This window comes from Panthera pardus, unplaced genomic scaffold (genome assembly GCF_024362965.1).
Source record: "Panthera pardus isolate Hobbes unplaced genomic scaffold, ASM2436296v1 HiC_scaffold_8, whole genome shotgun sequence".
Taxonomy (NCBI): Eukaryota; Metazoa; Chordata; class Mammalia; order Carnivora; family Felidae; genus Panthera; species Panthera pardus.
The window spans coordinates 26,355,540-26,381,424 of record NW_026527013.1 but is presented as its reverse complement, the minus strand read 5'-3'; the positions used below and the strand labels follow the sequence as shown (position 1 = coordinate 26,381,424).

Here is a 25,885-nt window from a genome sequence, read left to right as displayed (position 1 = left end):
AACGGAAACTGCAGCATGTATAAAAGAGACAATAAACCGCCAAGGCCCATCAGGCAACAAAGGGAGAGCTAGGAGCTGCGGGGTGCGGCCCTGAGTCACACAGATCTCGGCCTGCCACCAAACCCTGCCATCTGCTGCCACTTCCCCCAAAGGGCCCTCTTCTTGCCCCTCCTCACAATACCACACCCTTTATCTTGGCGGGGCAGGGTGGCTACCTTGTCAAGCCCTGGCGTGTGAGCATTGCGCTGGTCAGTGTGGTCTGGTGTGAAGTTCTTCAAACTGGAAAGGCATCAGGACCACGTAATTTCTGACTTAGTTGAGGTTAGAGAAGAGAGATGTAACAAAATGAGGACCGATCTGGTTCTAGGAACCTTGCTAAGCCCCTTATTCCATACTTCTCATTCCATCCTCACAGCTGCCTAGAGGGGAGATCTCAGTCCAGCTCAGCAAATTAAGTGAGCTGTCCAAGGTCGCACAACTAGGAAGCAGCTGACTGGGAGTGTGACCCAAATACCTGATTCCCAAGACCTTCCAACCTGCCAGGCACGGCCAGCAGTGCTCAATGACCTGGCGGGGGGGTGGGGGGGGGGGGGTGGGGGGGGGTGGGGGCTGAGTTTTTCCTGTGGCCCTGAAAGATGGGGGTCCTCACTAATTTGTGGAACTCAGGTGGTTCATTTCTAGTAATGTCGATCTGTTGACTCCTATCCTGAGGGGGGCAGGGGCAGGGTTGGGGCTGTTGGTTCCACAACTGTTGATTAACGCTTCCTACATAGGCCATTTTCCAAGCAAGCATCCCCACTGGCATTTTGTTTTCTGAGTTCCCAAAAAAGTATTGAAGATTTCCCTGCACAATAGCTGATATCCAAAGATGCCTTGGCTGGATGACATTTTAGGAAACACTGAGGAGGAAAACTTATTTTGAATCTGTCTGGCCCCAAATGACCTTACTGAGACTATAAACACAGTTCATTTTGAAAAAAAAAAAAAAAAATGTGTTAAAGGAGCTAAAACCAAAACTTCAGCAAACCTTCAAACCAGATTAACCCAGTTAATTCTTCTCCTTTCCCTTTTGGCATAGATAAACAGGTTTACTCAGAGACTCAAAGTACAGAGAGACAAAGGCAGCTGTTTGGAGGTATTTTACATGTCAGTGTCCCCACATCACTATATCTAAAACAGAGGGTCCCAACCCTGCTTACTGCATTCTAAAATCACCTGGAGAACTTACACATTTTTTTTTTTTTTTTAGAGAGAGAGAGCACGGCATTAGGGGAGAGGGAGAGAGGGAGGGAGGAAAAGAGGGAGGGAGGGAAAGAGAGAAAGAAAGAGAGAAAATCTCAAGCAGGCTCCTTGGGATCATGACCTGAGCTGCAATCAAGAGTTGGACACTCAACCAAGACACCCAGGCACCCCAAATCACCTAGAGAACTTAAACAAACAAACAAAAAACCATACCCATGGTTCAGCCCTACCTCCCAGAGACTCTAATTTAGCTTCTCTGAGAGGAAGCACAGGCATTAGTAGGGCCTAAAAGTTCCCGGGTGATTGTAATGTGCAGCCAGGGGTGAGAACCATGGTTCTAAAACTTCTTAAATAGGAAGCAGCTTCACACTGCAAAAATAAAAACCCTCTCAAGAGAGGAAGGAAACTAATGAACCAAGCACCCACCAAACCTCACAGCCTCCTCTATCCCCACCCTCCTCGCCTCTTCAAGGGTACAGTATGTACCTAACTTGAGCCCTGCGGGGGTCCCCACACTGGGCCCTGTAGTGGTAGAACCATCGAACCATCTGGCGATGGCCCTTTGAAGCAAGTAAGGAAGAACCATTACCCTCACTTTGCAGCTGGGGGCAATGAGTCTCTGAAGGGATAAATGCCTTGACTAGAAAGTTATAGATCTGGGATAGGAGGCCAGGTCTCCACTACCCACTAGCCATATCACTCCTCTGTATTCATCCCCAAATCCGCTTCCTCCTGGCACTTTCCCTTCAAAGGAAGGCCCGCAAAGAATGCTGAGCACATGTGAGCTCGCTAAACATCCAACACTGTCCTTTCCCTGCTCGGGAACCTTTCAGGCTCCACTGGCCACAGAATAAAACCCAACTTCTTAGCCTAGCTTCCATGTTCTGCTATCACCTAACCACAGTGTCCTAACCTGTTCCATCTACTCAAACCTTCCTCTACTCAGTCAGACTCTGGGTACTCTAAACACTCCTTATCTACTCCCCTCTTCGCAGGTCAACACCTGGGAAGGCTGGCTGTTTAATCACATTACTGCTATTTTTGTCCTATATCTACCTGTGTCTGGGGAAGGCGGGTAGGTGGGGGTGGGGGGGAGGATCTCTCCAACTGAATTAAATTCTTCAAGGGCTAGGATCACACATTTCTTTGTATTGCAAACAGCACCCACCACAAGGTCAGGCCAATAAGAAGTGCAGCAAATACCAGTTGGTGGGCATTTGTTAACTGATTGCTCCTTTGGGAAGGAAGAAGCATGTTGCTCTTTTTCACGTGCATGTACATCGAGGAAAAGTCAAAGAGCATGCTCAAGAAAATCTCCATGCGGCTGCGGGTATGGGCAAATAGGTGAAGGGGATTAAGACATACAAACTTCCAGTTATAAGTCACAAAGATGAAAAGTACAGTATAGGGACTATAGTCAATAACAGTATAATAATATCGTATGATGACTATGCTTTCCATGATAAGCACTAAGTAACGTATAGACAAGTTGGATCACTATGTTGTACCCTTGCAACTAATATACCATTGTATGTCAACTATCCTTAAATAATAAAAAAGAAAAATATTTTTAAAAAAGAAAGTCTCTGTGGATCTCCCAAGCCCTGATTTATTATCCCTTCAGTGGACTCAATATTCAACCCCATGGTATCACACAGCACAACAGCTGCAGCTCATGGGCAGAGGGCAACATCACCCTGAAGGGACAGCGAGGTTTCTGGGGAAATTCTCAGTTGCAGGACTTCTGCTCAGCTCACCAGCTACCTGCCTGGCTGCTTACAATTCTTAATATTTCACTTAGAATTAATGATTACTCCTTACTCTGCTAAGTATTATTTATTGTTTCATTTGTAGATTTCCAGTGCTGAAATGTACCTTTGTTTTATTATATAATGTGCAAAACCTGCCCCAAAACAAATGAAAGCATTAGGGTTTTTAAAGGCATTTGATGAATCTCCACTATCTTAACCTAAATTTGTGCAGGTGAGTGAAGCCAACTGTATCTCCTTTTCAACCAAGTGAAATAAACTTCATTTAAAATCTAACTGAATCGGGGCACCAGGGTGGGTCAGTCAGTTAGACATCCGACTCTTGATTTCAGCTCAAGTCACGATCTCAGTTTGTGAGATGGAGCCCCATGTTGGGCTCTGCGCTGAGAGTGCACAGCCTACCTGGGACTCTCTCTCTCTCTGCCCCTCCCCAACTTGCGCGTGTGAGCGCGCACTCTCTAAGTAAGTAAGTAAGTAAGTAAATAAATAAATAAATCTAACTGAATCGTAGAACTGTGCGCTTTACCTTTATGCAAAACAAGTTCTCCGGTTTCTATTCTGTGTTCACAGAAGGGACAAGGAACACATCATAAACTTGCTTTGATGCTTGCAGTGAGAGCCACCGCCTTATTTAGCATATGCTTCTCCCTTCTCCAGGCCTTTTGAAGTCCATGGTCTCCTCTGCGGGACAGTCTCCTGCCCAGCCAGGGGAGCTGCTCGCCACACCCAACTTCAAAGACAGCTGATGTTCCAGCAAGGAGAAACACTGCAAAGAAGCACTCAAAAATCCTTTTGGCCTCAGACATGACTACAGAATGGATACATTTTAAACAGCAGCTCCTATACCATTCTATAGTACAATGACCCTTAAATGGCACCAAAGCAAATTTACATAATTTGCTAAAATGGGAACCCATGAATTCCATCTTAAGTCAAAGCAAAGGGGAAAAAAACTCAAAAATCCAGGGCTCAATTAAGTAGTAATTAAAAATGAAATATGACCTTCAGTAATCCTCACATTTCTTGGGCCGACGCCCTAAAAGTGTAGAAACAGAAGCAGTGAACATAACCTCAGAGAACGAATCACCACATATTTCACTGGCTAGAAAAGACAGAAAACACGCAAACTCTGATCTGGTTGGAAATAATGATTTTAATGTGGGCTCTGGTATCCGAGGGAGGCCCCCTCCTCAACCTTCACGCCCTAAGCTGGTAATGACCCGAGTACTTGCTGGGAGTGAAGTGTTCCTCCTCCTGGGGCCCCTTCCCTGCCTGCCTCCATGTGCTACTGCCCCAAAGTCAGGCTGCTGGAGTCCTTCTCGAGGTTGATGCGACTGATGACTAGCCACACTGTGCGCTCCTCCCCCATCTTTCCCCATGCCACAACCATCTCCCAGGGGAAAGGGCTTGGCTTCCCAGTCACAGAGACCCAATTCAAAGCCCAACTGGCCCTTACTAGTTTTGTGACCTAACTTTGCTGCATCTCTGGGCCTCAGTTTATTATCTACAAAATCGTACCCTTCCAACAGGATGGCAGTAAATATTAGATGAGGTTGCACACGTACAGCATCCACCAGAGGCCGGCTTTATAATTTAGTTTTCTTTTCTGCTAAGAAATAGCAAGCATAATAAGGTGTGTGCAGGTGACTACACCATGGCCCAACTCAGTAAGCACAGGAGATGGCCAAAGCTCTGTGAAGGGCACCAAGGGAACAGCATAAAGGAACCCTTCTCTTTGAACATAGGAAATAATGTTATCAGTCTCTGATCTCTGACAATGAATGCCATTACTCTAGCCTCTCTCGTCCCACCTTCTATGCCCACTTTTATTATTTTTTTAGATTTATTTATTTTTAAGATTTTAAGTAATCTCTATACCCAATGTGGGGCTTGAACCCAGAATCCCATGATCAAGAGTCACATGAGCCACTGACAGAGCCAGCCAGGCACCCCTTCTAGGCCTTTTTTTTTTTTTTTTAATGTTTATTAATTTATTTGTGAGACAGAGAGAGAAAGACAGAGAGAGAAAGTGGGGGAGGGGCAGAGAGAGAGAGGGAGAGAGAGAATCCGAAGCAGGTTCCATGCTGTCATCGCAGAGCCTGACACAGGGTTCGATCCCACAAACTTTAAGATCATGACCTGAGCCAAAATCAAAAGTCAGACGCTCAACTGACTGAGCCACCCAGGTGCCCATTTGCCCACTTTTAAAGGGGCTAAGTAAAAAGCCTTCCCCTTAAAGAGCCTAGATATTAGCAATAAGACAATGGATAAGCTATTTATGGCTTAACTATATAGTGGAAGAATATGCAAGCCTTTAAAAGAGTATATTAAAATAAATTTTCATTACACAGGGCAAGGTGTACATTATAATGTTAAATATTTAAAAAGGATAGAAAACTGTGATAACATTGATAGGAAGACAGAACTATAACAAATGTTAACAGTAGTTGTCTCTGGAGTGAAATTATGTGTGGTTTAAATTTTCTTAGCTATTTTTTTCATATTTTTCAGGTTATCCTCAATGAGCACATATATTACTTTCCTAATCAGGAAAAATAATTTTTCTAAAAGTTCCTTGGTTTGCTACACATGTAATTTAAAACATGCTACTTTCAAATAAAGAAGCCTGAGTGGTAAGGATTGAAATTGTCTGAGCTCGGATAAGGGCACAGTATGTTATCAATGATAAATGCAAGCTATCATCTTTTTTTCCTTTGGCAAGGGAACTTTCAGTCATTTCATGCCTCACCAGCATCTTTACTGTACTGGAGAGAGTGGAAAAACAGAAGATGAAAGTCAAATAAGTTAATTATTCTACTAGAATCAGGAGTGGTAAAATATTTGGTGGGAGAGGAGCTTGAAACTACGGGGAATCAAGGCAGGAAAGTCCCTACTGGTTTCCACAGAGTAGAACTGATCACTACCACCAAGAATGAGGGAGGGTTGACTGAACATAAATTTATTCTACCTCGCCTGAAAACATCATCGTATTCTCCTGAGATGCTAGTTCCAATCATAACCACGTAGGTGACTATACACACTATGCCACCATCGATCTCTTCAGAGCTGAAGGTAGTAACCGCTATGTTTAGGGGACACTTATTCTTCTGTCCCTCAGCTTATCCCATCTCCCAGGATTGCCTGGAGGTACCTGCAGCTACCTCTCTTTCACAAGAACCTCACCTCTCTGAGAGGGACAGATGCCTTAAACAAGGGCACTCAGCTAGGAAGTCACGAGACTGGACTCCACCCTAGGCCTGTCTGACCCAGGGACACAGCAGTTCCTACCTCCTTCTATGGCCTTAGGCAGGATGCTTACACATCATACACCCCTCATTTTGATGGATAGAGATCAGCTAAACAGGCAGAACCAGTCCCTCAAGTGAGGAAGAAGCCTGGAAAGACGGGCAGATTAAGTACGGGAATTCAGGCCTGGGTAATAGCAGTTGAAATAGCTGCAGAGCTCTCAAAATACCTCCTGGCCTAGTCTCCTGACTTTACTACCTCTGCGCTAAGCAACCCACCTCCTCCTGCACGTTCACAAACTGCAGTCTATGTAAATCTGAGCTGAACGTAATCTGGGCACCGCACAGAAGCTGTGTACAAATATGAAAAAATTATTTTATCTTCCCGATGCTACATAAGCCCCACCGTGAACATCAGGCAGGTTCTGAAGAAGCAGAGAGGAACATTTTTATATGAACATACCTAATGTGGATGTCAGGTTTATGGAGTGAGTCCCCAGCAATGTGAGTGGTGGTTAATTTCTGTTGTACCAAAATGGAACAGAGTCTTTGACAAGGGCTGTTTATGTTTCCGCACTATGCTCCTACTAAACTCTAACAACAGCTGCACTTCTTTCCTGTGCTTTACTATTAAAAACTATGAAGGCTCTGGGCCTCAATGGTCACAAAGCCCTACTGGTCACAGGGCTAGCAGGTTCTATGCTCTAGCTCAGCTTTTCTTACTTGATTCAGCAGTTTGGAGACAGTACTGACCTAAGTCTGTGACATCCAATACAGTGGCTGCTGTGCACATGTGGCTAAGGGACTGCATTTTTAATTTTATTTAATTTTATTAAATTTAAGTAGTCTAAGTGGCTACCTATGGCTACTGGACAGTGTAAACTATTTGCAGATATAAACATTAGAGACTTGTGAAAATATAAGCATACGAAACATATATGACTTGCTTTTTTCTCCATTTAACATAAAATGAATCTCTTTCCATATTAGTAACCATACATCTGGATGTTGTTTTTAATGTCTGTATCTGGGCTGTTCAATATAGTAGCCACAAGCTATAGGTAGCTATTGATGACCCGAAATGTAGCTAGTCCAAATTGAGGTATGTTGTAATTGTAAAATGCACACCAGGTTTCAAAAACTTTGTATGACATAAAAAACATAAAACATATTATTAGTTTTTATATTGATTATCTATTGAAATAGTATTACTCTGGATACACTGGGTTAGGAACAGATTATATAAATTAATTTCACCTGTTCCTTTTTGCTTTTCTAATGTGGCTACTAGAAAACTTAAAATTACACATGTGGTTTGCATTACATTTCCATTGGACAGTTCTGCCTTAAAACCTCCACCGCATGTAATAAACTAACTCCACGCCTCGGTAACCAGGATGGGAGAACTGAGAAAATGGTAATCCAAATCAGTGTCTGGTTCTGTGGCTCAAGGGAGGACCCCTAACTCCTCCTCACCTAGGTCTGGGCTTAGTGGAGCCATCAAACAGGTCCACTGCCCTGAAGGTCCTAATAACAGATCAGGTTGGGGATGGCTCAAAGTCCACTGGCCTATAAACCATTCTGCCACCCCCAGCCCTATGGCCTGGAGGAAGTTACTGACCCTCTATGCATTCATTTTCTCCCAACTAAAAAATGGGGATAATAGAGAATTGTTATGAGAATCAAATAAGAATCTAGAAGAGTTTGGCAATTCCTTATTAAGTTAAATATACACTTATCGTAAGACTAAGCAACTCCATTCCTGGATACTGGCCCAGGAGAAATGAAAATATGTCCACACAGACTTGTACCCAATGATCATAAGATCACTATTCACAATAGCCCCAAAGTAGAAATGACCCAAATGCCAACCAGCTAATGAATGCATAACAACTACTGAGCAGTAAGGAGAAACATGCAACATCACGAGAGAATCTCAGAACTTCATGCTAAGTGAAAGAAGCCAGACACAAAACATTACACCCTATAATATGTATTTACATATAACATTCTAGAAAAGGTGAAACGGCAATAACGGAAAGCAGATCAGTAGCTGCCAGGGATCAGAGGAAGGATACTGACTGCAAAGAGGCATCAAGGCAATACGTGATGAATATGTTACAGTGGTTGCCTGGGTGCAGCATTGGTCCAACTTAGGAAATGAGATAAGTTAACATAAAGAGCTGACCACAGGATTGTGCACCTAGTAAGTACTTAAACAATGCTGGTTGTTAACATGGCAAGTACAGCTGCCTTTTCAGTACTACTCAAACTTTCTAGAACCAAACTCAGACTCATGATCTTCCTGGTAAGACTAGCTACTGCTCACTTACCGTGGACTATTTCTCTAATCATTTCTGGTGCCTTTGTTTCCCTCATGGCCTCTACCTAGTAGACCTCTCTGTTGTGTTCCTCCCTCTCTCCAGTCCTTCTCTCCCTCCTGCCACTGATCTCATGTGGCCTTTTTAACCCCACTGCTTCATTACCTCCCTGGACTCTCCTCTCCCCTTCCTTCACTCTTCTCATAGACTCCTACTGACTGCCAGCAAACTAGGCTTCCTAAAATACCTCTTCCACATGCTACAGACCTGCTCAAGTCTTTCACTGCTGTTCGGACCCCTTAGCCTAACCTCCAAGGAGCCCCACAACGGGTGCCAGTCTCCCTTTCCCATCTTTTACCCCACACCAGAATCCACCATAATAGACCCTTTGGGAATGAACAAAGGCAGGGAACCCGTCTGTCTTTCAACCTGCACCCCCAGTGCCTAGACTGGTGCCAGCAACAAGGGCCATACTTACAGCAGTATCTGCTGAATGAACTCCTGAAGTCTGCAAATACAACCTGGCCTCAGAGAACACAGCTAGTCATGCTTCAGGTTTTTCGGTTTTTCTGTGTTTTTTTTTTCTTCACATTTATTCATTTTTTGAGAGAGAGAGAGCGAGCAAGAGCGGGAGAAGGGCCAAGAGAGGGAGACAGAGAATCCAAAGCAGGATCTGAGCTTGGAGCAGCCCAATGCAGGGCTTGAACTCACGAACAGTTGAGACCATGACCTGAGCTGAAATCAAGAGTCTGCCGCTTAACTGACTGAGCCACCCAAGTGCCCCTGCTTTAGTTTTTACACTAAGATCTTTCTGGTGGATTAGTAACAGTTTAGAACAGGATGAACAACTAGGGTCTCTGGAAGGATTTACGTGTTAAAGCCTTCTGTGTCTAGTTATACTTTTTAAAAAATACATCAACAAAACAATTTATTTAAATATTTTCTCCCTTTAACCCCGAACAGACTAAGAGCTTCCAAGTGTACACGCAGAAAGCATGGGGGCAGTCATAGAGATGAGTGTGTTCATGGTTTCTTTCGTTTAGCATGGTTTGGGCCACTACATAGCTTTTTAATTGATTTTGCTCTGAGTCATACTTGGTTTCATTTACACCTATTAATGGACCATGACTAAAGGCAGGCTTTAGGAATGCCAATGGTAAAATATGAGTTAAGTGAGAAGTTAGTGAGAAATATGAGAAGCGAGAATCATCATAAAACTGGTGATTCTGCAAATTGTCTGAAGATGCTCATTATCAGTGCCTTAATCTATATTCACCTTATCACCATTCTCACCGCTGCTGTTTCAAAAAAAAAGTGTAATTCAGATCACAAAATTATGTTAATTTTTAATAATGTAACGATCTGAATAAAATATATTTTTAATTCAAAATCACATCCAGAGGTTTGTTTTTTTGTTTTTTGTTTTTTACAATTCAGGATTACTGTGAAAGGAGTCTGCAAGTTCAAATGCCTGGGGAGTGCAGATTTAGAAGCCATTCTCTGGAACGCTGTGAAGCCCAAACTCCCAGGGGGACCCAAGTGGATGGAGGCACTCACACCGCACCCTCACTGCTCCCGGGCACACTGGCACTTTCAGTACCTTATGTCCCCTTCTAGCAGGAGTAAGCTCCGTGCTTCATTCATCTTTTTATCTTAATACACGACCCAGTGCCCGGCTCGCAGAAGACTCCTCGTGGGTGCTTGCTGGCATCCCCAACACCTTAGTGGCTTTCCAACAAAGAAACTGCGTGCTTCAGAGAGTGAAATGCACCCAGACCTGATGTATGTGCCCACAGCCTGACTGCTGGTGCGTGGCACTTAGGGGAAAGGAAGTTGGCAGGGCTCTACAGAATATAACTGCATTTCTCAGGAAGCAGCATTCTGAAGATGTCAGCTGCCCCCCACCCCCTCACAAATGTCAGCTGGCATGGTCACTTGGCAGAGTAAGTGGCAGGGGAAAGAACAAAGCAGAGGGCTATTTTATTTTGTCACCCCGCTGCCAAAGGTCAAATGTGTGTGCGCCAATGCTGGTGATGAACAAAAGCTGGGAAGTGAAGAGCTGAAATGGGCATTTGCCCGGGGTCCCCTTCCCTTCAGGCCTGGCCTCCGGGAACACATCTGCCAGTTCAGTGGCCAGGTCCCGTGGCCTGCCCGTTTGCCTCTTCCAGCTCTGAACATCAGCAGCCAGCTCTGCTGCCAGGCAGCCGCCCTCAGGGGACCCCATGCAGCATCCCCCCCACCCCAGCCTGGCTATCAAAACGTGTCCCTTCAGAATGAAAAAGAAAAAGGAGGCAGGGGAGTTGCTCTTTGACATGCCACTGGTCTCTCTTGCAATTTGTTAGCAAAGTAGTCCCGGTGAACAGTGAGAAAAACTTTCAAATGAAGAGTTCGCCTTTTTCCATTCAACATACTTGAACGCCTAACAAGTACTGGTACCTAAAAAGTTACTAGTGCTCTGGCAAATACAGAGGTAATACACTACATCAAAACAGCTGATACTTCAGTGCTGAGTTCTGCTCGGAATGTTCCATGTGTGAGCTCAGTGAATCCTCACAGCAGCACTGACATACTCTTCCTATCCCCACTTTACAAAGAAACAGGCTGAGGAGATAAAGCAATCTGTCCGAGGTCGTTCAGGTTTTGTCTCTTTGCTCCTGCCTTACACTTCCACATGTGTGGGAGGGAGATGATATAAACAGAAAACAAAGCAGTAAGAAATAACAGGTATGTAAAATGCTGGCACTTTGGGGACCAATAAAGCTGAATGGGCATTTCAGAGGAAGGAAGCTACAGCCCAGATAACTGCAATCATACAACAAATTCATTTATTCAACAAATATTTATTGAATGCTTACTATCTATATGCTAGGGAATGTGCTTGTTTGAAATAGAATCAAAATAATGATACATAGACACGAAAGGCTGGATTTAGAGGGAAGGAAAAAAAAAAAAAACCTCAAAGAGAAAGACATGGACAGACGCAGAACAAGCTGCCGTCTGACCCTTACCATCTAAGGAGTGGGAAGGGGCACAGGTGTGTCCTCCTCGCACAGATGCTCAGAGGCCTAGGAGCTCCTAAGTAAGGCCTGCTCACCACTGCATCCGAGCGCTGACCACAGTGCCCATTGGAGGGCCGGAGCTCACGAAGTACCACGAATTAACAAGCAGAAGGCTGCTAGCAGACGTGGTGACCTACATGGTCGCATGCAGGGATGCCTCAAACATGGCAAGGTGTCACCCAGCTATTCCCTGTGCTCTGGTGGGACAGTGGGTACTGTCATGCCTGCCAGACCCTTGGCCTGACTAGAGGTCTGGTGTGAGCAGGCCCGCTTCAGGCTCCATTTCCCTCTGCGGGACTAAAGTGCACCAGTCACCTGTCACCTGGGGGAGGGGCAGGCTCAAAGGAAGACCTGATGAATGAGGCTGCTTTCCCTTTTCACCTCTACAGGTGGTTCTGATGTTTTAGATCCAGGATTACCCCATACCAACACTCTATTCATTCCCTCTTCCCACCCTAAACCAGCCTCAACTGAACTGAGGAGAAATGACCAGTTTCTGGTGAGCCACACAAAAGAAAGCAGCTTTGTTTAGATGTCATAAACAGAGAGCTGGCCAGGGCACAAACGCCCTGCTTTCCAGCACAGAGCCCTTTGCCCTTCCCTTGCGCTACTCCAATAAGGCATCTGGGCACCTACAACTAAATGCACGAGGCAAGGTGCAACCCAGAGCAATTTCTGTCACACCAGCAGGACATAATTGATCTATTGTTCTAAACCCAGGGTTCCTTAAAGCAAGGTGCAATGTTTAGATGTATGCTAATTCTCCAAGTTTGCAGCTTAGGAATTCTTACCCTAAGATTCAATGCCTAAGAGCAGGCTTCAGGCTTCAGTGAGGTTCTGGGAGGTTATCTAAGCATGTATATGCACATTTATGGAGAATTTGTCCCTCTGATAACATCGTGAAAGGAGTTAAACCCAAAGAGGTAAAGACCTTGTACTAAGAATATGTCCTCAGTTTAGCATTCTGCAATGTTACTAAGACTTCCCAGGGTGACTGCTGAACGGTTTGGGGCTTCCTTTTGGGGTAATGAAAATGTTCTAAAATTAATTATGGAGATATACAACTCTGTGAATATACTTATATTGAGTTGTATATTCAGTGGGTAAATTGTATGGTATGTGAATTATATAAAGCAGTTACTAAAAAAAAAAAGAAAATGGGGGGCTGCCTGAGTGGCTCAATCGGATAAGCATCTGACTCATGGTTTTGGCTCAGGTCATGATCTCATGGCTCATGGATTCAAGCTCCACGTTGGGCTCTGAGCTTACAGCACAGAGCCTGCTTGGCTCTCTCTTTCTCTCTCTGCACCCCCCTCCCTCAAAATAAATAAAATTTTAAAAAAATTGGGGCACCTGGGTGGGTCAGTTGGTTAACTGTCCAACTCTTGACCTCAGCTCAGGTCTTGATCTCAGGGTCGTGAGTTTAGGCCCTGCATTGGGCCCCATGCTGAGTATGAAGCCTACTTAAAAAGAAAAAAAATTTTTTTCTGGAACACTCCTGTTGCAATGGATTCCTCAAACTAACACTATGTTAATAGAAGCACCCTCTTAGCCACGAAAAAATAACTACTCATTATTTGAAGACAACGGTAGCAGTAGCAATGCAGTTCCCCTTACTCTGTACTCTTTTAGGAAGAGGAAACACTTGATAGCTTACTCTTCAGTGGGAAATGACCAGGCTCACCCCAAATTTGGTAGTTAGCAAGATCAGCTGGAGACTAAATGGTCAATCTGCACAAACTCTTCCCCTCTAGTAGTCCAAGTGTTTACCCCCAAATGCTTGCCCCTTAGTCCTTAGTCAAAAGTTTCAAGCTGAAAATGAAGGGCCCTGTCTTCTCCTCTAAAGACAGCCATACCTTAATTTCCCTTACTATGTGCATATTACTCGTGAGAGAAGTCACTGACAAGGATGACTTCCAGTTAAGGTGAAAAAGCAATGGAAAAAATCTATTACCCTCCCTTCTACAGCACTCCCACACACTCAAGCACTTCTGAGTTCTAAAACCATGCTCGACCCCAGCTCTCCTGTCTCCAGGATGCCAAGCTAGAACATAAAGGAGTCTCATTTCATGGGAAGCTGCTTAGAAACCTCTAGGAGCTTGAAAAGAAACCACTACCTGCTTGCAGTAGAAAACAGGTTTGTTTTAGTTGGCCCAAATGAACCCATTTAGATCATCAATCAACAATCTATATTTTGGAGCACCTGGGTGGCTTAGTCGGTTGAGCGTCAAAATCTTGGTCTTGGCTTAAGCCATGATCTCATGGTTTCATGAGTTTGAGCCCTGCATCAGGCTCTGCGCTGACAGCATGGAGCCTGCTTGGAATTGTCTCCTTCTCTCTCTGCCCCTCCCCTGCTTGCTCTCTGTATCTTTCTCAAAATAAGTAAAAATAAACTTAGAAAAAAGAAAACAAAATAATCTATATTTTGAACTCTTTTTTAAATGTTTTTATTATTTATCTTTGAGAAAGAGAGAGAGACAGAGCCTGAGTGGGGAGGGGCAGAGAGAGAGGGAGACACAGAATCAGAAGCAGGCTCCTGGCTCTGAGCTGGTCAGCACAGAACACAACATGGGGCTCGAACCCAAAACCACAGGATCATGACCTGAGCCGAAGTTGGACGCTTAACCGACTGAGCTACCCAGAGGCCTCTTTATTTTGAACAATCTTAAGATCACAATTCATATGGAAGCTGTGTACACAGGGGTGGATAGTTACAATAATCCCCTAGGGAACAAAACACATAAGCTCTTTTCTCATAAAATAAATTTCAGCCCCAGAATCCTATGTTTCTTCCAAATAACTATAGCTGGCTTCTTATTTGTATTCCTACTACAAGAAATCTTGCTAGGGGGATAATTCTCAAAAGAGATGATAAATGGGGATTAAGTATTACCAACCCCTAAATCACGCTGCAAAAAATTGACTTCTTCAATAGGAACAGTTTACTTACAATCTCTAAATTAACTAATTACCATTATCTAAAAGGTTCCAACTCAGACTTCTGCAACTGCATCTATCACAAGTTTCAAAGACAAGTGGTGAAAAATATATAACCAAGTAGAAGACAAGTGATTAGATTCCAAGAAAATAACTCTTATTATCTTATTATAATATGAAAAAGTGCTACAAGTTAACTACCATGTAGTCTGCATTTACCTCTGCGAGTATCTTCAAGGAATTTTTTTTTAAGTATTCAGTATAACTTGGAATTGTAAAGAAACACCCAAATAGTATTCCAAAACGAAGCCCAGATAGATCCTGATACTGAGCACTGGATTGCCTTAAAATGTCAAGCTCAGAAAGCAATGAGGTCTGCTAATTTGACATCGCATTTGAATAGGTATTCTGATGATGTATGAATAGAGTTTAAAAGACTATAAAATAGGTCACTGCTTAAAAAGCTGAGGCTCAATAATGCAAGTCACAAAAGGAACTTCAAAACCATCTGTGTTATGACAGGTAAAGACTCTGACTTGTCTATACCTTGGAAAACGGAAGACCTCAGAATCCTATAGAACAAAAGCTCCGTGAAAGCAGGAGCTGTCTAGCTGAACACCCGATCTCCAGCATGTGCCTGGCACGCAGTAGGCACTCAGCACATTTTTGTTGTATTAATGAGTACTGTTGAATAAATAAACTCTTCAGGAATAGTTTCCAAAAGTCAAAGGGTCAAGGAGAGTAAAGATTCTCAGTAAAGAGCTCAACATGTAATATTATCTTTCCCACAGGTTTTTTAAAATGTTGTTATGCCTCAAATATCACTAAAATTATCTTTTGTTTCTGAAGAACAAAGTGCACCAACTGCGGAGGAAATGGGCCCTGATTCAGATGAACCTCACAGAGAGTATTTTAAAAGGAGAAAACTGAGATGACGCACTATCACACTGCAGCATATTGACCAGCATATTTGATAACAACCCTCTCCAAAACTGTCGGGTTCCTCTGGTTTCTATTTCAGCTAGGTAAGCAGTTTTTCAGTCCATTTATTTTAAAAGTTTTCCCTTTCCCATAGCCAAGAACTTCTACATTTCCCTTGTCTTCTCTTAGTCCCTGCAAACTTTCCCATAATTCACCTGTGTGGCTTTTTATTCAAATTCCTTTTGTTTGGAAAATCCTTCCCTTTCCTCCCATCCCAGGCGGAAAGCATCCTCCCTAAGTACAATCCCTTCTGATTTTATGTAAGTTTCATTTCCTTGCAGCAGAGGCCTGGTCTATTTCCTGAAGCCAAATTCATTGTGCTCCATAAAAGTGAAGATAAAATCATTCAAACCACAGTCAGGAACAGAATCATCTACCAGTCTGTGGTGCCCTTTCTGCCAATTTCTCATCCCAATATGACTTTCTGGTGGTGACCTTGTGTTCCTTTCATCCTGGCATCTCTATTTTCTAATCCACAGAATTTTCCCCTCCCAAGTCCATAAATTTTAAATCATACGCAACCTAAAATTTTCTGCTATAAATTCTGTTTCCCAAAGTTAAACAACCTTGATAAATGAAAGGAACTATGGACAGAAATTAGCTGATTTACAATAATAACATTTTAATGTGTTTAATCCTTTGGATATTATTTTGCCAAGGAGTAAATAGACAGAAGAAAAGAAATGCACAAATACTTCATAAAGACTATTTCATTTGATCTTTGTAATAACCTTGGAAGGCAGGCAGAACAGGCATTTATTACCCCCTTTAGAACAATAAACATCAAAAAGTTTACTTTTCTGACTTGCCCAACCAGTGTCACAGACCAACTAGTATCTGCCCAAAACCATATTAAGGTCTTGCCTCTTCCAACTCAAAGGCCATCTACTATATACTCTCTGTGTGTTTCTATCCTACAGCCAAGGAGCTACTTCCTAGATATTCAGCATTTCAAAGAGAGGATAGCCCTCTGGCTTCTGGGACACCATCTCCCTTCAGCTAACAAGCAGGAAAGCCACCTTCAACTTTCCCAATAGAAAACAATGCTCTTTTCTCTCATATACCACCATTAACAACTACTTTCCAACATAATTTCCAACAGTTCCTGCTTTAAAGGGCCTTACTCATAATGAGCTAATAATCCAGAAAATCTGCATCAGCATATGATTTTCTCAATAAAGTTCAGGGCTGATGCAACATTTCTCAGTCTGCAATTCTACAGCTAAAAGGACAAGAACACAGAACAGTCAAAAATTACGCAAGACAATGTTAACAGTTTTTTTTACTCCACCACATCTGCCTCTATGGGTCTCCTGTGAGTCATTGTCTTTTGTGTTCAGTCATCATTATAGGAACTCCCATTCTCTAAATTATTTTATTTCTTAAAGAAAAGTTCTGCAATAAAAATGGAATCCTATTACATCTTTCACCTTGCTGAAGCACTGACCCCTTAACTTAGCACCTTAGATGCCATGTTGTTCCAATTTTCACCACTACCATTTTACACAAACAAAAAAGAGGCAAAGTAATGTTGCAATTCATTTATTTATTCATTCAACCAACACATACGAAATCCTATCAGATACCGGGGACTGGGACCCAAAAATAAGCAAGTATCCCTCCTCTCATAACCTGGAGAAGAGGAAAACTAAAAAAGTAATTACAGAATAAACTGATCTAGGGTAAGGTGGAGGGGAGCACAGGGCTTGGGGCAGTGGCCTTCATGGAATGCTTCCTGGAAGAAGTGATCTGTGAGCATTTATATAAGCATCTCTTTACTTTCAGCACAAAATAAACATAAAACACTAACCCTACTCCCTGAAAGTTTATAAGATTTACTTGCCAAGAGTCAAGTGAAAAACCTAATTTAATAGCATAATTTATTCTTGACTACTTGCCCTAAATTTCGACCCTTAACCTATACTCCCTTCAGCATAAATTACAGAGGGTACAAATTCTGCCATATACAGTGCCTTCTCACAAGTCTGTAAAACAGGATTAAAGATATGCACAACAAAATAAAACGCACTTTTAAAAAATACAACCATTTCACTAACTGGAAATAAACACTTTGAACAATCCAAACCCTACAAAGCATGGCTGTCGGAAGAGGAAACTGAGGTTCAAAAAGTCCCACTTTAATACAACAGAATAAAAGATCTCTTTGAAGTCACCAGAACAGCTTGAACAAAAAGAGAAACAGAAGGCTATTGTGGGGCTTTAGCCTCCAGATGATGAACCCCAAACACACTGCAATGGTAAACAAACAAGCCTCTGAGCCGGAATCTGATTTGGTGACCTGACAAAACATTACAATTTAAGGAATCTCTCTCTCCCCATTATTCCCCAAAGTTCCACTGGCTAGCAGCTCGTTTTCTTGCTGGTTCCTAGGTTTATTGCTTGTAAATTATAATGCAGTATGCTTTTCAAAAAAAAGGTACAGGCGAATGAAAACAACCCTGGTTTTAAAGACCTATAAAAGACAGTATATGTAACAGAAATAGTGTTTACTATGAGGACCTATTACTCCTTTATGCCACTCCAGTGGATTTTAAACTAAAACGAATGCTACCACTGCCCACTAAAGAGCAGGTTACAGGAGAGAAGCAGCACACTCGTACACCTGCCTCAGCAGGACCCCAGACTGCCTCCCTCACCATTTCCCGGTGCTTAGGCCAAGTAGCTGCCTAGAAACTGGGGCTGCAGACGCCAACCACTTATATTCTGCCACCCCAACAAGTAGGCTCTAAAGTCATACTTCCATTTGGTCAGGCACATACATCCTCATCCTCACCACTCAGATCCCCAGCTGAAGCCAGAGAAACTCAGCGGCCCCAAGGAGAAGGCTGGCGGCGGGCAGAAGTGGAAGAGGGTCCCGAGTGACCCCTTTACTCCGCCAGTCCAAGGTGGGCCCGGTAATCCAACATCTACAACTCGGAGCGGCACCGCCGAGCCCCTCGTCCAGCTTGGCCCAGGGGGCTCCGATCTCCCACCCGAGACCCCAGCAGACCTCAGAGTTCACCTGGGCCCCGGGGCCCCTGACCCAGAACCGCCGCCACGCCACTGCCCTCCTGGCCTGGGCCGCCAACCCCTGGCCCCGGTCCCCGCCCGGGAGACCCTGTCCGGCCCGCGCCCGAAACCCTCTCGCGGCCCGGGGCCGCCCCGCGCCGCCCGCCCAAGCGGCGGGCCGCGCACCGTGTGGGACTGCAGGCTCTGGCTCGCCTCGATGGCTGCTGTCAGCGGCACCGTGTCGTCCAGCAGCACCTTGCCGGCCGGCGGCTTCTCCATGAAGGCCATCCCGGGACGCTCGTCCGCCACCACCTCGACACCAGGGGCAGGAACCAGAGGCGCCGACTCCCGCCGCCCGCCCGGCTCCGCCGCCGCCGCCGCTGTCAACACGCGCCGCCCCACGCGCCGCCGCCACCCGCCGCGCCCGCGGGGTCCTAGCGCCGGCCTCCCCGCCGCCGCTGTCAACACCGGCCGCCCTTCTCGCCACCGCCTCCCGCGGGGTCCTAGCGCCAACCTACCACAGTCACCTCTGCCCTCGACCCCTGTTTTTCAAGCTCTGCGCATCCGCTCGCGGACCCAGTATCCTTAGCACCGGCCTCAGACCCGGGACATTCCACCCCTAAGCCATCACCTCCGGAGATCCTCAGATCCGAAGACACCGCGTCCTGAGCCCTGCGATCCAGGAACCCTCAGGCCAAAGATTGCCAAACCATGCCTGGCAGTGTTGGGCTTCTCACTTTAGGGCCTCAGAAGCTGGGAATGCCAGACTTGAGATCTTTAGAGCTGTACCTCTCCCACCCAGGCCTCCCGGGCTCAAGGATCCTAGGATCCAGAAAAGGGGCCTTCAGGGTGAGCCCCTCAGTCGGAGCCCTGCAGATCCAGAAACCCAGAAAATCCAGGTTTTACTGAACCTATCCTAGCTTTTCAGACCCAAGAACCTAAGAGCTGGGTCCTCAGAATTGGACCCCACAGTTGGAGCCTTTGGACTCCAGGACCCTCAGACCTGAGCTCTTTGAACTGGGGATCCTAAAAACTGGGCCTCTGTCCGGGACTCCAACCTCCACCTTTGTCCCCAGCCACAAAGCCTTATCAAAAAGAAAACCATAGGCCCCTAATGGAGTCACTTATGCTAAACCACATCCCCAAACCCAGGGCTAACCCCCCAACCTAACTGCAGTTTCAACCTCCCCCAGAAATGTAGTTTTAACCCGGTCAGTCAGGAATTTTCTGGCCAGCACCAGTGAAGTAATCTGTCACACAGACCTAATCCATCCCCCCAAAGGAAGATAAGGTAATTTGCATAAGACCCCCTGCTCTTCCTCTAAGGGAAAGTCACCTTACTGAAATAATCCTTTCTTTTGCTAATAACCTTCCTGCCCCACCATCCTTCCTATAAAAACCATCCATTTTGTACAATTCCTGAGAGCCTCTTTCTACTTACTAGATGAGATGCTGCATGATTCATGAATCACTTAATAATGCCTATTAGCTCTTCAAATTTACTTGGCTGCATTTTGGCTTTGTAGCAGCCTTCAACCCTGAGAACCCTCAACCAAGATTCTGTAGACTTGGGGTTTTCAGTGCCACTGTACTGGCTCCAAGAACCTCAAACCCAGAGCCAGAGAACTTTGAGATCAACTTCTCAGCTCCAAATTAGTCTCCACAGTCTTTCTGAACCCTAGACCACAATTCTGGCACTCCGCCTCCCTCCCCCCACTTCCCCCACCCGGAAATCCCACCCACACTGCTCTTTCCCAGGGCTGCATCCCCAGACAGTGGAAACAGACATGGAACCAGATGACCAGGATCTCCAGGGCTCTGGTATTCACCAGCTGTGTGACCTTGAATAAGTTACCCAACCTCTCTGAGCCTCAGCTCCCTATCTGCAAAATGGAGATAATAATACCTGTATGGAAAGGTTGGGATGTGGAATGCAGTAAGACAGGATGGGGCTTGGCACATTTTGCTCAACGATATTAGTTAACTTCCTTCCCCTACAGTTCACAGAATGGGGAGTTTCTAACTCTTAAATTTGCCTCCCCTACATTTCTGTATTTCAGACAAGAACTTAAAAGTTCTTGGTAACCCCACCACCACCATACCACCACCACAATGGGACATGACAGCAAAGGCCTCCACAGTATCTAAAGAATACCCTCTCCAAATCTTGAGCTTATAGAGATTGTTGGGCAAGTAGCCACGACAGACTGAACATGTGAAAAGGGAAAAAAGAACTTCATGATTCGGTCCTAATATAATCAGAATTCTTCCTGCATTCCATTTTTGTCTCAGCGTGTTTAAAAGCAGCAGTCTATTAAAAGGCAACCAGATATGATTTAGGGATGAGTCAACTTTTTAGTTCCACTTTTTTTTTTTTTTTAAGGTAAATGGATTATTTCATTGCCAGAATCACAGAAACCAAAATTCTGCTTTAATCATTATTCCTGTCATGATGTGGACCAACTAAGACAAGACTCTTCTCAAATAATGCTGGTGGGAGTATAAATCGGTCCGACCTTTCTGAAAGGCATTTATCCATTCAACAATAATTTATGGAGTACTTACCATGTAATAGGTACCTTACCTGGTGGAAGGGGCTAGAATTTGACAATACATATCAAGGGCTTTGAAAATGTTCTCACTCAGTAATTACACCTTTAAGAGGGTATCCTAAGGAAATAATCAAGAGATCAGTGAAAATAAATATCAAGAAAGGATAAATACCTAACAATAAGGAATTGGACAAATCATGGTACAATCATAAATAGAATATTTTGCAATGATTAAAAATCAGATTATTAAAAGCTTTTAATGATGTTGGGAAGTGATCTTGATGCGATAGTAAGTGAAAAAAATATGTATTTTTTGTATGATCCCAATTTTAAAAAATGCTTATATAGAAAAATAACAAGTGAACAAAATATGAACTGAGGGCTCTAGGGAAGTGGGATCATGATGCCTTCCATTTTATGCTTTTCTGTTTTTTTTCAAAATGTCTCTAATGAAGGTATTTTACTTGTATATATCTCTCTATATATTATATATATAACTTGTATATCTCTCTCTCTATATATATATAACTAACATCAAAATGTCTCTAATGAAGGTATTTTACTTGTATGATCACGAAAAAAATAATATTCAGCTGAATTGCAGAGGTTGTAAAATAACAACTTTGTCTAAGTTTTCCTCACTAGGAAAAGGAAACTGAAACAAGAAATCAGATATTTGATGGAATGAAGCCAGAGACTCTCAGTCAGACTTTCCCTTTCTCTGGAAATTCTTGCCTGAAGTAAGCCCCTCAGAATAAATACTAGGGTGAGCTTTATAATTTCATTTTCATCTGCCCATATCAGTACCTTGTCAGTGATCCCCTGAGGATCCTAGACATAAGTAGGTCCCTATTGTCTGGAAACCAGGCCCCAAACCCTGTGACAGCTTTTGGAGTGGCTCAGGCTGAATGTGGGGAAACCTTTCCCAGGCCAGGGCTGATCTAAATCAAATCAGCTTTGCTTCTGGTCTCGGGCCAGGTAAAGCTAGTGACTTCTGTGGTACCTTGGTTTTTGCCCCATGCACAACTACTCAGGCTAGCAGGGAAAGAAAAAGATTTATGTTTCTGTATGTTGCCAGATGTTTAGATGGCCTACAGGTTGTTTGGCAACTTGACGTTTGGCCAGAAGATAATGAGAATGCTTTACTGAGGATGCTTCTAGACCTGGCAACTGCTCTACAATCAAATCATAGAAGCTTGTGAAAAACTCAGTGCTTCTTAAGCAGCATTGCCTCCCAACTCAAAATTATTGCATTTCTTTGAATATTGATGACCTGTATAAAAAACAACAAAATTTGATCAAACTCACATAGGATCATTTTTCTTTCCCTTACGTGTTGATATTTTCCATCACATCATGGAGGAATTTTGCCCAGGGTTTAGAAGGTCATATGAACTGTTACAGCTAAAAGCCACCCTGGAAATTGATTGTGGCCTAGAAATTGCCTGTTTGTGGTGCCTCCTATTAATCCTGTTCTATTTACATAGTGTCAACATTAGTTTTGGGTTTTCTTATGATTTTGAACTTAAATGGTTTCTTCTAGTTGATTTTGCCCCAACCCAAAATTTCTCTGAAGATGTTGAGAATTCTTGTGTCTGCTGTGTTTGTAATCCAAATGAAGGCAAGGCAAGAACAAAGAAAGTGAAATATCTGGGACCCTGGAGATACTGAAGTGCAGCCCAAGAGTAATTTCACAGCACTCCCATTCTGCTCAGATAGAGCTGGTTAATAAATTATGCCAACACATGAGGCATTCAGAGTGCTACAGCTGCTCAGAGTGACAGTCAACCCTTGGTAGAGTAAGTTTTAATATAAAAACTTAGTAGATATAATTTAATAGCAATTTTCTTTGGGAGTAAATTGGGTCTGTGAATCATACTCTAAGAACATAAAAGAAAAATGACTAATAATTCAGCACAAAATGAAAACCTGTGGTTACCTAAGAGGTACCAGTGTGCATTTAGCAATTTCTTCTTCTAGATGAATTCACAGGTCAGGTCTACAAGATGAATGGTGGCTGTGGTGAGGCTTTCTTCCCGTTGCTACTCAAGATTTGCTGCTCAGAAAAAGAAATGAGTGGCATCTCACCAATATGGAAATGTTTCTAATAGAATATAAAAATCTGTTAAGCAATTTTCCAGTACATTAGGCTGAAATTGCTTAAGATGGGTATATCTTTCTGTAGCAATCAAACATTACATAAATTGCAGTCTTACAATGCCCCTATGTGGAAAGTGCTAGTACAATTTGGCCTGCTATCTTAGTACTTTTGTACTTCCTTCCACTTGTGACCTAGTACAAGCAAGGCCACCTCTCAATTATCCAAGAGAGAATTTCCTAATATGAGGGTAACCCATGCTTTTATTAGAAGACTCATTCTTTCTGGCATCTCCTCCAGGGCTCGACATGAAAAAGACAACCAGCCAGTTTCTCTTATAGCTAGCTTTTACAAACCATGAGTGGTTTGAGAAAATCTCTGAGTAAAAACAGTAAGTCATCACTTACAGAGTAGTAGTCCCTTCTCACCTCCTTCTCAATTCCAACTTTTTATTGATTTACGGAGATCAAAGAAGACTATGGGACCCAGCAAGCACAAAGGAAGGAAGGAAGGAAGGAAGGAAGGAAGGAAGGAAGGAAGGAAGGAAGGAAGGAAGGAAGGAAGGAAAAGAAAAAAGAGAGAAAGAAAAGAAAGAAAGGCAAAGTGCTCATATTGAGAAGGTACTTTTGAATTACACAGTATAAATCAGTTACCAGTCAGATCTGGTACATTCCCCTTCCCCCACCATACTTGGCCTACACTTAACTTTTCACCTTTAGAATAATGATTTCAGTAATTCTGCTCTAAAGACAATCACTGAGTGTCAACTGAGAAAAACGGTAGGTGATGGTTATGGGTGGAAGCCACCAAGTAACAGTGTTTAGGATAATGCTACAACTATAGCAGGGAATGAGATCTAGCACATTTTGAATATAAAAAGAATTCTAAACAATGGTGGTTCCAAACACTTTATGCCACATAACAAGATACTATTATAGAAACTGACAGTGCTCCAGTAATGGGTTTATAAGACCCACAGGGAGATGGAAGAAAGAAATGCTTTGGAGCCAAGCAGGTTCCTATTTGCATCCCAGCTCCACTGCACGCTAGCTGTACAGCCTTGGGCAAGTCACAGAGCATCAGTCTTGTTTCCTTGCCTTTAAAATGGGACATTAACTTTAATTCACAAAGTTTTCAAGGATTAGAGTTAATGTAGAAAATTGGCTCCTTGGGGTGCCTGGCTGGCTCAGTCGACAGAGCATGCAACTCTTTATTCTCAGGACTATAAATCTGAGCCCCACATTGGGTGTAGAGATCACTTAAAAATAAAATCTAAGGGGCACCTTGGTGGCTCAGTTCAACTTGGTTTGGGCTCAGGTCATGATTTCGCGGTTTCCTGAGTTCGAGCTCTGCGTTAGCTGATAGCATTAGCCTGCTTGGGATTCTCTCTCTCCCTGTCTTTCTCTGTCCCTCCCCCACTTGTGTTGTCTCTCTCAAAATAAGTAAACTTAAAAAAATAAAATCAAATCTTAAATTAAAAAAAAGAAAAAAGAAAATTGGTGAAAAACAGTAAAAAGGTAAAAAAAGAAAATCGTGAAAAAATGGTAGTTACTAGTATTAATGATCACATCACGCTCCATTTCTGGACCTATACTTCAAGACTGCTGCTAGTCCCAGAGAGTGAGTTCTACAGGAAGATGCAGTCTTGGCTTTGAGTCTGTATTTTGTTCAAGTTCATATATATATATATATATATATATATATATATATATATATATGTGTGTGTGTGTGTGTGTGTGTTTTTGTATTGATAATGTTGTTTTTAATATAATTTATTGTAAAGTTAGCTAACATACAGTATATACACTGTGCTCTTGGTTTTGGGGGTAGATTCCCGTGATTCATCCCTTACATACAACACCGGGTGCTCATTCCAACAAGTGCCCTCCTCAATGCCCACCACCCATTTTCCTCTCCCCCGCCCTCCCCCATCAACTCTGTTCTCTGTATTTAAGTCTCTTGTGGTTTGCCTCCCTCCTCCTCTGTAACTATTTTCCCCCCTTCCCTTCCTCCATGGTCTTCTGTTAAGTTTCTCAAATTCCACATATGAGTGAAAACATTTGATATGTCTTTCTCTTTTTATTACACTTAGCTATCACACTTAGCATAATACCCTCCAGTTCCATCCACATTGCTGCAAAGGGCAGGATTTTATTCTTTCTCATTGCCAAATAGTATTCCATTGTATATATAAACCACATCTTTAACCATTCATCAGTTGATGGACATTTAGGCTCTTTCCATAATTTGGCTATTGTTGAAAGCACTGCTATAAACATTGGGGTACATGTGCTCCTATGAATCAGCACTCTTGTACTCTCTGGATAAATTCCTAGTAGTGTTATTGTGGAGTCGTAGGGCAGTTCTATTTTTAATTTTTTGAGGAACCTTCACACTGTTTTCCAGAGGGCTGTACCAGTCTGCATTCCCACCAACAGTGCAGGAGGGTTCCCATTTCTCCACATCCTCAGCAGCATCTGTTGTTTCCTGAGTTGTTCATTTTAGCCACTGTGACTGGTGTGAGGTGGTATCTCCATGTAGTTTTGATTTGTATTTCCCTGTGATGAGTGATGTTGAGCATCTTTTCATGTGTCTGTTGGCCATCTGGATGTCTTCTTTGGAAAAGTGTCTATTCGTGTCTTCTGCCCATTTCTTCACTGGATTATTTGTTT

At 43.3% G+C, this 25,885-nt stretch overlaps 1 protein-coding gene across 13 annotated transcripts in view; it reads right to left on the bottom strand.

The window, feature by feature from the left end:
- PXK (PX domain containing serine/threonine kinase like) overlaps positions 1-18,960 on the bottom strand; it is a 73,765-nt gene extending 54,805 nt beyond the window's left edge. For 10 of the 13 annotated variants that reach the window (XM_019469927.2, XM_019469928.2, XM_019469933.2 and 7 more), the window contains exon 1: positions 18,750-18,959. In XM_019469927.2, coding sequence (XP_019325472.1) covers positions 18,750-18,851 — 102 coding nt within the window. In that variant the 5' untranslated portion in view covers positions 18,852-18,959. Of the gene's footprint in view, positions 1-18,749 lie in introns of all 13 variants that reach the window. The other 3 variants (XM_019469930.2, XM_053898315.1, XM_019469945.2) reach the window with 1 other exon arrangement.
- Between the last annotated feature and the right edge of the window lie 6,925 nt (positions 18,961-25,885).